This window comes from Pseudopodoces humilis, chromosome 23, assembly GCF_049639895.1.
Source record: "Pseudopodoces humilis isolate 2021_Gansu_Grassland_sample_001 chromosome 23, ASM4963989v1, whole genome shotgun sequence".
In the NCBI taxonomy this organism is placed as follows: domain Eukaryota; kingdom Metazoa; phylum Chordata; class Aves; order Passeriformes; family Paridae; genus Pseudopodoces; species Pseudopodoces humilis.
In genome coordinates this window covers 5078731-5093155 of record NC_142222.1, presented here as the reverse complement: position 1 = coordinate 5093155, position 14425 = coordinate 5078731, and the positions used below count along the sequence as shown (strand labels likewise).

The window sequence follows — 14425 nt, the reverse complement described above, 5'->3', positions numbered from 1 at the left end:
CCAGGGCTGGGTAAGCAACTCTGCAGCCAGGAAGGAACCAACTCCCTTTCCAAATACTGCTCCTGCAAAGGCAACTCATCCTCTTTGGAGAGAGGAACAGGAATAGAAAGAGCCTCACACCACACCCTCCAGAGGATCCTCGCTATCCCTAGGATTGCCAGGGCTGCAGCTGGGACAGGGATAAGTTCTGTTTGTCTCTTTTCACGTGTCCCAGCTGTGTGGGAGTGACAAAACCCGCGCTGGCACCCACTCACAGGTGAGGAGAAACTTCATAGAAGCTGACGCCGCGGTACCGCTCCATGTTCTGCTTCGTGTAGATTTCCAGTTCCTTGTAAGGATTCACAGACACCAGCACAGAGCCAATGTAGGTCTGAAAAACAGAACAAAATGCAGGAAGGTTACAGGAGGTCTGGAGGCAGAGCTCAGGTGTGCCAGGAGGCTGGACACCCATCCTGGTGTGCTGGGGATGCTGCTGAGGGCTTCCAAACAGGGCAAGGGTGCTGAGGAAGAGAACCCTCAGCTTTGGGAGAGTGACACTGCAGGAGTTGTGCCAGCCATGCTATCCTTGCTGGGTAAAAAGTACCTCAAATGCTTTTAGGGTTTCCAACAAGCCACAATACCGGGTTATTTCTGGTACACATTTCAGATGGAGGTCAAGTCTGGGGTTGGTAGAAGTGAGTGAACTCAGGAGATGGAAGAATGCGGTGAGGGTTGGATTTTCAGGGCTGTCAGTGCCACCAGATCTCAACAGGAGCACTGCAGTGCATCCCTACACCCATCAAATGCCAGCACCCCAGACTGGTCCTGGCACAAACACCCATGGGCTGTGTCAGCTGCCACCACCACCTCCAAACACCGCTGCAGAGCAAAGCCGGGATTGTCCCGTGCAGCAAACACGCTCCAGGTCACTGAGGGACACCATGGTCACTGTCCCTGTGCTACTCACATAGATCAGGTTCTCCTTGAAGCGTTTCCTCAGGTTTTCAATGAATGCAGCTTCGCTGGTGAAGTTTTCCAGCAGGACAAAGTCCTGCACCCCGACGCGGTCCCGGGCCGTCAGAGCGCTCTCCATGGTCAGCCGGATGCCGTTGGCTCCCAATCCCTGCAGCCAGAAGCACAGGGAAGTTGGGATGGCTGTGGGTTTGCAGGCAGTTCCCCAAGTCCACAAGAACCACAGTTACCCTTGGATAACCATATTAAAATGAGATATTAAAGTGGGATATTAAAACAATCCCACTGCTGCTGCTGAAAACAGTGATTACAACACTTTATCTGTTGTCTGCTCAAATTGCTTTGAAGTCAGCTTTAGGGAAAAATTACTGCTACATTTCCAATAACTTCAAATCAATCAGAGAAACAAACATTTGATAAAGAGAATAAAATTTGGATTTCCTTTCCTAGGCATCCATTAGCAGGAGGGAGACTGAAATGTGTTCTCTCCTCTCTGATTTCACAACGGGAAGCTGTTTCGAGGTAAAGAATCTTTTATGACTAATGATGATTCACCTCAGAAGCAAACAGCTTCACATTGCTGACCAGTTTAAAGCTTTAGCAAGTCACCCAATGGGAAAATTCTGAGAAAATTGAGAAGAAATGAGAAATGGGCATTTCTGCATTCTGCACCCCACACCACTGAATTTAGACCATGACACTGACGTGCATCGAGAGACTCCTACCCCCGACCCTCTTTTAAAGGTTACATTTTCAACGTGACGTGGGTGAGACACAACCATCTGTGGAAAGCTCTCATCTGCTGATCCCTGACTTCACTGTAAAGCAGGGAGGGGAAATTTGCACCCAGAGGTGACTCAGTGGCTGCTTTCTGGGGAAATCTCTGCTCAAGGGACAGAGAAGGAGAAGATGAGAGGCACCACAGAAACCAGAGACAGGAGAAACAGCGTGTGAAACCCTCTGTCTCACACCTGCCTGCGTTTCCTTATCTCCCTCAGCCCTTCTTTGCCAACTGCTCACAGCAACACCTTTGTGTGCAGGTCCCTAAAGCAGCTCGTGGCTCGGCTCTGGGGCACGAGGCCACTCAAAATGATGATGATGCTGGGACAGGTTCTTGTTTGGAGATCCAAAAGCTGGTTTATTAAGGTGCAGCTCCCAGCAAAATCCAGGGACAAGAGCAAGGATGGGCTGAGGGTCCAGGATTATATACGAGGGGGTGTTTTGGAGGGCTAGGATCCAACGGGAGCAGGGGAAAATGGTGCACAGGTTCAGGACAGGGACAACCACTGGGGATTGACAGGTTGGGGCAATGCACCAAAACAGGACCACCAGGGGTTCAAGGAAGGGAGAACATTCTGCAGGGTACACATAAATGGGAAATGGGGGCTGAGCAGGGGTGGTCAGGGCCAACAGGATAGCAGAGCCAGGAAGGAATTGACATCTGAATGCAAAGACCTGTGGGAGAAAGGCTTCTCTCACCCCAACCACGGGAGGTATTACTTATTACAGCCTTTCCAGGGTTGAGGATTTTAGTAACTGGCCCTTGGGCCCTCACATTTCTCCTAAACCATGTCCCTGAAGCACTAAGTGATATTCTGGGATGTTGCACAAACACCAGAGGGGTCTGTTCCTAAGGCAGGCTCATGCATCAACAGCAGTCCCAGACACCCATCACAAACTGGGAATGCCAGACCCTCACAAAGATGTAGATGACTTTTACTGACTCACAGAGTTCCTTTCTGCACCTTCCCAAGGTGTAGAAGTAGTCAAACCACAGGGACTGATGACATGCAGGGAGAAAAATAAACCCAGCCTTGGTCAGGAAGAAAATCTACTTGAAGTTTTGTTAAACAGTAATAAAAGCAAGAATCACTGAAGTATCAGTTTGGGTCAAAACAGGCGCAAATCCCTTCAGTCTGCAGTAGGTTTGACTCACCCATTTCTTGGTAAATGTTTTTTTGATTTGGTAAATGATTAGTAAATGCAGTTTTGCCTATTTCTGTGAGTTCTAATTGGCTTCCTCCCTGTAAGCCTGAGCAGAAGTGATTGCCTGAACCCAGCAGTTTTCAGAGAGGAAAATTAGTTCCTTCTGGAAATCTCAAATCCAGACCCGCTCTAATGGCTCAAACGCCACAAAGAAACATCATTTGATTTCCTGGTTTATTTTTTCCAATTAGTCTCATGGTCTGGAAGGCCTGAGCTCTAAGCTTGGAAAGATCCAGCCTGGGAGGAATTCTGCAGATACTGTCATGAAGTAATCATTCTAAAATGGCCAAGATTTTCCAAGCCAAGTCCTTCACAGCTTCAGCAAAATGCTCTGTCGTCTTCTACCCTTTTTGCCAAGGTGAGGAGAAAAGGGATTACCCTTGGAGAAGGAGGGTAGTGAGATAAGGAAAGGAAAATAGAGATAAATCACATGCAAATAAACTCTGCCTAGAAATTAGAATCCTTCTATCAGAGCAGTGCAGTCCTGGAGCAGATTTTGGCCAAGATGACGAGAACAAAGGCAAAACCAATGGAAAATAACTCCTTTTCAAGTGGGTAAGTTTACAACTACGGTCCTAAAGCACAGCTGCCTCAACAAGGACTGAGGAGAAACTTCCACCCTCGCACAGTTAATCCCAGTTTATATAATCCTGAAAACTTTCACAAAAAACGTCACTTCAGCAGCTCTTTCATCAGCCCCTCCCCTGCAGGCCAGGACAAAATGATCCCAGCTGTGCACATCCAGGAGAGGGAAGAGCCAATCCATCCCCCTCACAACACAGAAAACTCCACTCCAGCAGCCTCCTCTGGGACAGGCATTTAAGGCCAAGAACTTTCGGTTTCCTCCACTTTTTGTCTCCTCATTCAACTCCAACCTCTCGCCGTGAGAACAAAATAACGATCTCAAATCTGCAGCCAGCTTGAAACAGAACAAAAGGCAAACCAACGCGACTGAAAGCGGCTTTTTGGTGATAATTAAATGTGCCCAGGGGATGTGATGCAGTCAGAGCCTCCAGAATATAAACTTTACTCTTGTACCCTCCCAAGCCCTGAGTTCAGTGCAAATATAAAGCCAGAGCTGAGCAATAGGCACTGCTCCATGCCAGCATTTTGCTTTATTGCATATGTCCAAGTCTACCAGCAGCTTCAAATGTCAGTGTTAACTGTTTCACTGCCACTGACATCAACAGATGGGCCATAAAAGGAGGTGAAAATGAACCCTTTTTGCAAAATGGAAACAGAACAGTCATGCAGAAGGAAGGAAGTGGGGAGGGAAGGCACTATTAAGAAAAAATAATCACAGTGATGACCATATGTTCCTGCTGAATGATGAATGTGACAGTAAGGCACTGAATAAATGAAAATAACCAAAATGTTGGTGATTTTCTGTTAGCAGGCAGACACCAGATCTGGTGGCTGTAAATTAATGCTAGAAAACCCAGTCTGGGGGGGTTAAATGTGGTACAGTGGAGCTAATTAACCATTAAAGCAGTTTGTCTATGGACAGCACTGATTCCCTGATTGTCTTTGCAGGGGATGAATTTCTTTGTGCCAAACCACCTCTGACTGATGTACATTTACAATATCCTCTGCTCCAGGTATGAGATCAGCTTGGAGCACTCTGAAAGCCCTGTGGCAGGGAGTATGTTCCAGATATTTGGGAGAACACAGGCTATGGGGGTCTGATCAGACCCTTCCTAATGAAAATCAGTTTTTCTGGAAGCTGCTAGGAGAGCGCAGTCAGAGAGGAGCTGCTGTGACACTGAGGAAGGACCTTTGCAGCTGCATCCTCTGGTTTGCACTGGCCCAGGACTTGTGCAATAAACCAGGCTGGAAATCTGACAGGGATTAAAACTATCTCAGATTCTTTGATGGTTTTAATCCAGGTCATTTTCCCACACTGGTCCCACGTGTAATGATGATGGCCAAGGATAGGGTAATGGGGAACCACAGCAGGGTCAGGGAGGAGCCAGGATTCAGCAGCAGGGCCAGTTCCTGATGCCTTGAAATGCTTGGGAAGCTTCCACCTAAGAGGCAGGTCCGGGTTTAGCTAAAGCTCAGCATCAAATCCCTCCTCTGGGCTTTGCTGCCCCCCTGGCAGCAGGTAACACCTCCAAACCATACCAGTGCAACTCAATCAGCAAAACAAAGACCAAGAAAAAAGAATCTGCTGGTTTTCTCACCAGGTTTTGAACTAAATCACCTCCCTGTGGAATTGGGAGATTGTCAGAGCCAGGGAAAGGAGGGAAGGGACCACAGGTGCCCCTCTAACAGTTATTTAGGGCAGCTCCACCACGTCCACCTTATAGGTCCCCTATAGGGATCAAAAGCAGGGCCCAGCTGAGGATCCTGACCTTTGTAGGATGGGGCACCCAATGCCACACCCAGCACAGGCTGCAAACAGGGAATGGCAAAAATCTGAGCAACCTCCACGTGATCCTGGTGGGCTCAGGAGTGCCTGTGCCTCCTCTCAATCCTTCTGCTGGACCCGCTGTCCTGAGGGTCACTCCCAGAGTGCCCAAACTGATTTTGCCACCACAGTTCCCAAAGCCACCCCACGGTGAAGTTTCCAGGGATTCTTTCCCACTCTGTTTTAACCCACTCTTTGCTTTTAATGTCTTCTCCAGAGCCTTGAGCACAACAGTGGCTCGAGGCCAGGAAGGGAAAAGTCCCTCTGGAATGGTGGGGACCAGGCCAGTGCAATCAGCACCACAGCACTGCTTCCACATGGCTTCTTCTGCCCTGAGATTAAATTTTGGGAAAGATTTTCCGCTGGTGTAAATTGGTTGCTGAATGCAGCTTGCAGAGCCAGGTTTACATTGGCTGGGATTCCAGCTTTCCTTTGTGTTCATACAAGAGTCAACAAGACCAGAAAATACCTCCAAACTCCTGGGAGTACAAAACCACTCAAGACTGTACCAAGGAGTTTCCTAAACTGAACTGGGAAATCGCTGACATGGGATTGTGAAGGTGTAAACACATACTTTTCCTTTAAACTCTGATTAATGCCAAAGCATGATAAAGTTTTTCCTCTGCTTAGGACATGGAGAACTAATACACCTCAGAAATGAAAAACAGGACCTTTTGCTCTGCACAGCAAAATCCAAAGGATTCGAGTCAGCCGGGCTGGGCACTTTGGGGGAATTTGTGCTGAAGATGGGAGGGCAGCTCTGCCATGAGCACTGGGGTTTGGAGCTGATGTGAGCAGAGCAAGAAACTGCCCCCAGCTTTGTCCAGCAGCTGCTCCATGGCCATGGAATACCCAACATGGAGCAAGGACTCATTCCCATGCTCGATTTTCCCAGAGGGGATACTGGAATGGTTTAAAACTCAATTCCAGACACACTGAGGGAACAGGCAGCACCAGCAACTTCCCACTCCTTTCCATGACAAAACACCTGGAATTCTCAAAGTGAATGGACTTGTATGGAGCAGGGAAACTCCATAACTGATTCAGAAAGGGAAGTCACAACATAAACAGAATTTCTGTCTCAACAACCAAAAATGCATGTTGCAATATTTTCTCCTGGCAATGTATTTTTACAGATTAGTTGTATCCACTCAGGAGATTCACTGGAACAACCCCAGGAAGTGGCTCCATCTGGGAAGAAGCAGGCACCTTTATCTTGGTATCAAGTGCAAGATGATTGATCTGCAGGCTCCAGAAATAGCTACAAAGCCGGGAACGGAAGAGCAGGCCAGAACCAAATGTGAGTGGAAAGGGAAATTCAGATTAGATTCTGGAAGACAATGCAAGCCTGAACCAAGAACGAACTTCTCGTGGGGAGGTGGCAGCTAAAAAACATTTGTCTCATGGATAGCTGGACATTCTTCACTGTCACATGCCAAAGCTGCAGGAAAGGCAAAAAAATTCCTTTGATTTCTACTTCATTCTACAGCCTGGGAAAGAGCTTGGACACAATGTGGGCCAGACAGCAGAGCAGACAAAAATCAACTGTTGTAGCCAAGGCCTCATTTCCCAAGGTGCAGAATGGGAAAGCTCCTCTTTCCTTCTGCATGGAGAAAGAAATAACGAAGACAGTGGAGGTGGACCAGAATCAGGGATTCTGCCAGAAAATCCCTGAGAGATTGAAGTGCAGCCACTTCATCCTCCTGCCTCACTGAAAATCAGCTGCTCATTTTGGACACAACTCTCTCTTAGTCAACAGCTGGGTGGGAAAGAAGGTTCCCTGAGAGGCAGCTCTGAGTCTCCCATAAAAATCCCCTGCAAGCAACCACGTGGATTTGTCTGTCCTTTCTGAAGCCACCTGAGCTAATAAGTGTCAAGACATGAATTTGGCTTGTTTAATCAAAAAAAAAAAATTAAATAACAAAAGGAAATGTTTTATATTTTGCTTTTAATTATGTAAGGCAAATGGAGTGATTTCCCAAAAGACAACTTTGGAAAATCAGAGCTGTCAGGTGGATTGGGATCAAAACCAGGTAACAACTCTGGTGACCCAGACCAGCAGAATTAGAGGGAACAACTTGAACTTGCAGCTGCCACTCAAGGACCATTTCTTAGAATTACTTTTTATTCTTGCTTCTTTTAGACCAATACATCACCAACAATGGAATGTCTGGAGTCAGGGAACTCAGAACTTGGTTGCCCTCTGATTCTTCCCATCCTGACCAGATGGAAAGATGGAACTCCAGAACACACTATTCAAAAAAATTATATTAAAGAGATAGAAATGCTAAATTCTTGACTCATTGTTGTAAGGTAATCATTTGGAAATTTTCCACTCTTTGAGTAGGGACAAATTGAAATAATAAGTAGGCAACATTACTTGTTCAATATTTATAACTCAATTATACCTTCCAGATTTTACTTTGTGGGGGGATGAGTAAGGAAATAAGCAATTAGCAGTGAAAAGGAAAAGGCAGTTGTAAGAACTGATTTGAAGGACAGGAAAAATGTTTACCCTTAAGAGGGGTAATGATATTTCAATCAACAGGCTAAATATAAAAGAGCACTAAGAAAAATGAACTAGGCAAACCAGAAAGATCACCAGGGCTGGAAAAGTAAATACACTGAATTTCTATATTTAGGGAGCTGACATTTTTGCTCCTGAACAGATGGCACAAGCTGCTGCTGGTTCAAAGATGTTGCTGGTGGCAGCTTGCTCAGGAGACCTGTGCCCACAGGCCTGGGCATCCCACAGCAGCTTCAGAGGACAAACACATTTTAAAAAGGCATTAAAAAAAGGCAAAACCTCAGCTTGCTGCCCCTCCAAGTGAGTTTTGATGCTGATTTCCAGGACAGCTGAGCAGGTGAAGGGTGGCAGAAGCTCAGACATGAAGAGCCAGGACCTGCCTGTGCCCCCTGTGCCCCATTCCCTGCTGCGCTGCCCTGGGAATGCCCGGCCCCGCTGGTGTCCCACTGCCAACCCCACTGCCAGCCCTTCCCCGCTGCATTCCACACCCCCACACAAACCTCTCACACCCCAGTGTCTCTCTGAGAGAGTCAAACTTTCCAAAGAGAGCTCCAGAGCATTCCCGGGGCACGCGAAGGGCACTTCCACGCCCACGGTTCCCTCGGAGAACATCGGGCACCACCCCAGCCACCACCTCTGCCTGTCACTGTCACCAACCTTTCTCCAGGCCCCAGCACACCAGAGGCCAGCAGAAATACCCTGTGGAGCCCTGTCACCTGCACTTCCACAGGGAAGGACTCAGCAGGTCCTCCAAAAGCTCTGCCCTGCCCTTCATCACTTTCTCAGTGGTCAACACCAGAATATTTGGGAAAACAGGCAAGGATCTCTGGATTGAGCAGGTATGGGACACACCAGCCCCATGCCAACTCCTCTTTAACAGGGAATTGCTCAAATCTACAGAAGTGACGCTTTCAACCCTGCTTTTCCTAAATTGGGTCACTTTACCAATTAAAGCCTCGAGCATTCTTATCCAGGCAAAAGCCCACACACTTTTTAATAACACTCTCTCATTCTTGACCCCAACATCCTCCAGAGTCAGTGAATTCCGTGGCACAATTATTCATATGAAAATAATCTTTGCATTTCTGGCAACTTTTAGCTTAACTCAGTGTCCCTGTTCCTGTGCTACAACATAGGAAAAGGAGCTCTGTGCTCTCTATGGCACTGTTATTTTTTTTCCAGGTAACAATCCCAGTCCTCTCAATCTTTTGCCACAAACTCCTTTTCCCAAGCTCAGGGTTGTCCCATGCAGGACGCAGGGCCAGGCCTGCTGGCTGCTGTTAAAACACAGACAGTTTTCCTAAACTAAAGCAGCCTGGAGGAACTGAGTGGCAATGAATCCTTAAGCAGGTTCTTGATGCCATTCCCTAGGATGGCAGGAATGGGACAGAAGCCCTGGGAAGAGCAAAAGCCCAGCTCCAGGATGGTCCCTTCATATTCTTGTGCCCAAGTGAAAGCTCCACCCTTTCTTCCCTCCTAAGACAGAACTCAGCTTTCCCCCCTCTCTTCCCACTTCCTCAACTCCCACCTTGGCTCCCTCCTCCAAGCAGGTATTCCCTGGTTTTTTACCCAATTTCATCCCTTTTCACATAACCTTCCAATGCAGGGATCCTTCTCAAAGCATTTCACTTGCCTGCTGAAACCCTGAAAATGTTTCTCCTCTCTTCTTCTGAGACCAGACATGCATCTGAAAGCTGCAAAGCCACCAAAGGAGTTAAATAAACCTTACCCCGCCTCTGAACTTCATCTCTGCCTCCTGCAGCCCTTGCAGAGCCTTGGTTCACGCTGCTGCAAAAAGCAGCAATCTGAGGACAAGTTCTCTCTTCTGTCAGTTGCCTTATTTCTTTTATTTTTTTAAAATTTTTTTCTTTTTTTTCATGGCATTTTCAGCGCAGTCAGAACTCCCTCCCTCCCACCAGCTCCTACTGGAGCATCTGGAGAGGGCGTTTTCCAAGGAGAAGGAGAACTCCCCTCCCAGCTCGCAGCAGCCCAGGAGAGGCAGTCCCAGGGAAATCAGCTGCGCTCTCCCTGTGGAGTTCCCACTGCCCAATGACAGGGAAAAACGGAAAGACAAGTAATCCCAGGCACTGGAAAAGCTGGGGCTGAGCCCAGCACACAAACCACAGCCATCAGACAGGAAGAGACGAGCTCTGGGACAGCAGCGTGGACAAACCCGCTCCCAGCTCACCCCAAACGCACAACCCCAACCCTGGCATTGACATTACCCTTGGAATCACCCCCTCAGGAAATCAATAAAATATAAATCATAAAGAGCCCAGGGTTGGATGCAGCAGATTTAGAATCACAGAATGGTTTGGATTGGAAGGGACCTTAAATTTCACCTATTTCCAGTTCCACCGAGCCCCATCCAGCCTGGCTCAGCATTATTTAATTCCAAATTCCTTTGAAGCCAATCCAGCACCAAAACACCCACTTTACCTCGAAGTTCTGAGGTCCTTATTACAAAATCACCTGCACTACCAAGAGTTTTCTAGAGGACACAGTGAAGGCACTGCTGCCCTCAGTCCCCAGCCCTTGCAAACACAAGTTGCACATTTTGCTATCTCTGAGCTCATCAGTGTTCTGTACTCAAATAGAATTATTAATGACCACAGCTACACCAAAAGTGTGAAAACCCCACCTCATTTCCCACCCACCTGCCCAAGATAAGGGCACTCTGACAAAAATGCTGCACAGCCTTCACTAGCATTAGGGGAAGTGAAAGAACAAGAGACAATGGACACGAGCTGGAAAAAGGGAAATTCCAATGACTTATTGGGAAATTTTTTTTCCCAGTGAGTGCTGTCAAATACTGGAACAGGGGTCCCAAAAAGTTGTGAAACTCCATCCTTGGAGATATTTTAAACTCAACCAGACAATGTCTGAGCAACTTGATCTAAACTGGTCCCACCTGGAAGTGAGGTTGGACCAGAGATCTCCACAAGTTCTTTCCAATCTAAAATTATCCTATGATTTTATTTAATTATTTTGCTTCTCAATGGACTAAGCTGTGCATCCATCCTAAAATGAGTTACAGGTAGTGCAAATAAAGATATAAATCTGTTAGAGAGGATGCCACCCCTCAGGTGTTCCAAGCAATTCATATTGTGAGCTGTCAAGCAGATTCTCTAATGGTTGAACATGCAGAGCCATGGAATGATTCCCAAGCTCAGCTGCTGATGTTTCATGACTGGCACTATCTGCACTCAGCCCTGCTTAAAGAGTTTTTTGTTTGTTTTGTTTTTTCCCTTCTTATCAAAATGCATCCTTCACAAATTCTGCTACAGGAAGGGTAAAGTCAGGCTCTGAAGTAAAAGGATTTAGAGCAAAAAAACTAAAAAGCTTTGGGCTCCTCAGAGAGGAGGCTATTTAAAAGCAAACACACGTAGCAGATGTTGTCAGTGGTTGGGTGCAGCACTCCCCTCTAATTAGCTGTGCCCAAGGCAGCGATCCCAGAGACCCCAGCTGCCGTGGATGGCACAGGCAGAAAGTGCCAAGGATTTGGGATGGAGCTCGGCTGCTGGGAGCACTGCAGTGCCACAGCTCCTCTGCCCTCTCAGACTCCATTTTGAACATTACTTGTGGCTCTTGCACAACTGTGTTTGGCAGGACTTTCATTCACTTCTTATCTCACCTGGGTGAATTTTTAACGGCAGCAGTTTCAGGACGTGGCTCTTTGGGAGGTTTAACTTTGGGCTGGTGCTGAAGGAAATGGAAACTACTCCAAGCCCCTCTCCTGTGCACAGGTAAGATCTCAGAGGAGAGAGAAACTCCACTTCCCAAACTGAGCCACATTAGCCATTACTGAAACACAACAGTGAGCCCTGAGCCAGGAGTTTTCCAAGCATAATTAAAGCTGTGGCCTGGCAGCTCGAATTCTTCAGGAGAATGTCAGGGCTCCACCAGCACTGCTCAAACCAGTCTAATTGTCACCAAAGAGATTCAGTAAAACTCATGTTACAATTCTAAGTACTAGCAGAGTTATCTTCACATAAACAACCTCACCTTTTCCCTAGTTTACACCTCCTAACACTTCTCAGATCACATCTCTTCACCAAATATGCCACATAAGAGAAGAATATACAACAGCCCAGCACTTAAAAGTGCATTTTTTTTACACATTTTGCTTGGGTTTTTTTCATGCAGGGGAACCCTTTTATTTATTTATTCGATGGAAAGACCTTTACTCAAAATACTTTTTTTCTGCAGCCAAACTACTGCTGGTGAGGAAAACACTCTTGCATGTGGGTTAGCCTAAATTAGGAAGGGGGAAAAAAAAAAGTTGGAAAGCAGAGATTATTTTACTTTATAACATCTTGATCCTGGATTATGAAGGTGATAAAACCAGACTCTTCCTTTCTAGCAGCAGAGCCCAGCCCTTTTCTGTGATTTCTGCTGAGGATGGCTGGCAAGGTCTGGCTCACTCCAACAGGCAACTACAGGCTGAGGGATGAATCAAGTTTTCCAGGCCTCACCAGTTAGAAGTGACTCATTTAAACCCTGGATTAGAGCACTGGGATCGCTCTGCTCGTTGCAGATAAGCAGCTGATTCCATGCATACAATTTCACATTCAAAGCAAGGGGACTGGAAACCTTTCCTGTCAGCCCTGCTCCGACAGGCTCGCAGGGCCGAGCGTGACTTGCTAAGCTACACCCGCAAGCAGTGGCTCTGCTGAAAAAATAAAGAGTTTGGCCCCATGAAAACACCATCAGTGTTCCCCTCTGCAGGGCAGATTCCACTTCAAAATATAAATCTGGAGGTATGAGATTGCTGGCTGGGGTTTATGCTGTTCAAAAATCAACATGGATCACATCTATATTATTCCAGAAGGTGTTAAGTTCATCCATCAGTGAGTGAGTTCTGGATTTTTATAATATTCATTATTTCTGCCTTGCAAAAGAACTACAGAATAAGACACATTCCATAATTAGAAAGCACTTGGCAAAAATACCATGGGAAAGAAACCACCCTAAACAGGCCAGGAATTTGAGAGCCCTTCCTCTCACAGGTCAGAGGAACATCTTAATCAAAAAATAGAAATGTCTTTAACCTGTCACATGCGTCTTGCTGTCCAGACTATCCTGATCTAAAACTGATTAAAGTGCCTCACATTCCTAAAACACCCTAGAGCAGAAACTGAAGGTTCTGAGGGACATTTGTCCCATTGCTTAGGAAAAAACACCCTGTGTCCAACAGAGGATGAACATCTGACTGCAGGATAAGGATAAATCAACGCCCAGCCAAAAAGCCAATGCTAATATTTTAACAGGTTTGATAAAAAGGCAAAACCTCCTCCCTATATTATTAGTTCTGCTAAGAACTGTCTCTTTTCTACCCAGTTTTTGGATTAAAGCAGCTCCCCCTCCCAAGAGTGCTCTAAACAAGTAGTCAGGAACAGAGGTTCGAACACAGGACATTGGCCCCTGGACACACAACATTCCTGCTCAGTTATGAAACTGCACACCTAGAAAGGTTAAACCAAAAGCTCATTATACTCACTCAAAAGGTGCCTCAAGATGATCAAAGTTCCTTCATCTTACTGCAAAATTCATGACATCACAAGTTGCCTGAATTCCCCGATTCTGTGTGAACGTATTTGCAGGGCTACAGACAAAACCTTAAAATTTGTGAGGTGTGGCCAAAAGGGTTCAAAAACCAGAAGACAAAGAATATTTAGATTATTATTTTTGGATTCTAATTTATGCTTTGTAATAACAGTTTTGCCTAAAACTGTCAATACTGGTTTTGTTTGTTCCAAGAAAGCTTTGTCAGTGAGAATACCAAACTTCTTTTCTTCCCAAGCTCAGTCTTTCACAAAAAAAATACGAAAAAAAAAAGAGAATATTACAAAAAATGGAGATGCACACGTCTCCTTGGATTCCTACACTTTCTCTGCCAGTGCTGTTCCCTGTTTTGATGCCCCTGGTGATGGATTAAAAAGCACATATGACGGGCTTGTATTTAGTTATGGCTCCCGCACACACACAATAATTCTGGGTCTATGACGTGAGAGAAAACAGAAACTGGGTTAATCTAACAAATTAAGATAAATTTTCCTTGTTGCTGCTTTCTGCTGAAGCAGTGAAACAGAAATGGCTGGCTGGCTTTGACAGTGGCCATCAGAACAAAGTCCCACTTTATAATTCCCAGATGCCCTTAATGTGATGCCAGTTCGTCTCATGCCCGTGGCTGCTCCCGCTCACGGCCCTGTCAGGGTTTCCCTGATTTTACAAACACGCTCCAATCCCAACAGCAATTGTTGCATTGACTCTAACAACAAAGTTTAAAGCCAACAGTTAATTCCCTGTGCTCTGACACAATCGTTTTAAGCAGTTCCCCTGCAGCGGCCGTGGCAGGGATGGGGTTTGGAGGGAGCTGGTAACACAAACAGCCTGGCCCAGCTCAGCTGATGTGCATTCCTCCCGACTGACTTTCCAAACAGTCACTCCCAGTGGCAGGACCTACATCTTCCTTTTAAGGGGAAAAAATGTTTTCACAGGAAAAATTAAGTGTTCAAAGCCTGTGCATAGCTCTGTGCTTCCAGTGACCA

The 14425-nt window shown here is 46.3% G+C and overlaps 1 protein-coding gene across 7 annotated transcripts in view; it reads right to left on the bottom strand.

Moving 5' to 3' along the window:
* Positions 1–14425, bottom strand: part of MYO1C (myosin IC) — a 51372-nt gene that overhangs the window by 16941 nt on the left and 20006 nt on the right. For 6 of the 7 annotated variants that reach the window (XM_088066337.1, XM_088066336.1, XM_088066341.1 and 3 more), the window contains 2 exons: positions 947–1102; positions 255–370 (listed from right to left, as the gene is read on the bottom strand). In XM_088066337.1, coding sequence (XP_087922463.1) covers positions 255–370; positions 947–1102 — 272 coding nt within the window. Of the gene's footprint in view, positions 1–254; positions 371–946; positions 1103–9603; positions 9810–14425 lie in introns of those variants that run through there. The other variant, XM_088066338.1, reaches the window with a different exon arrangement.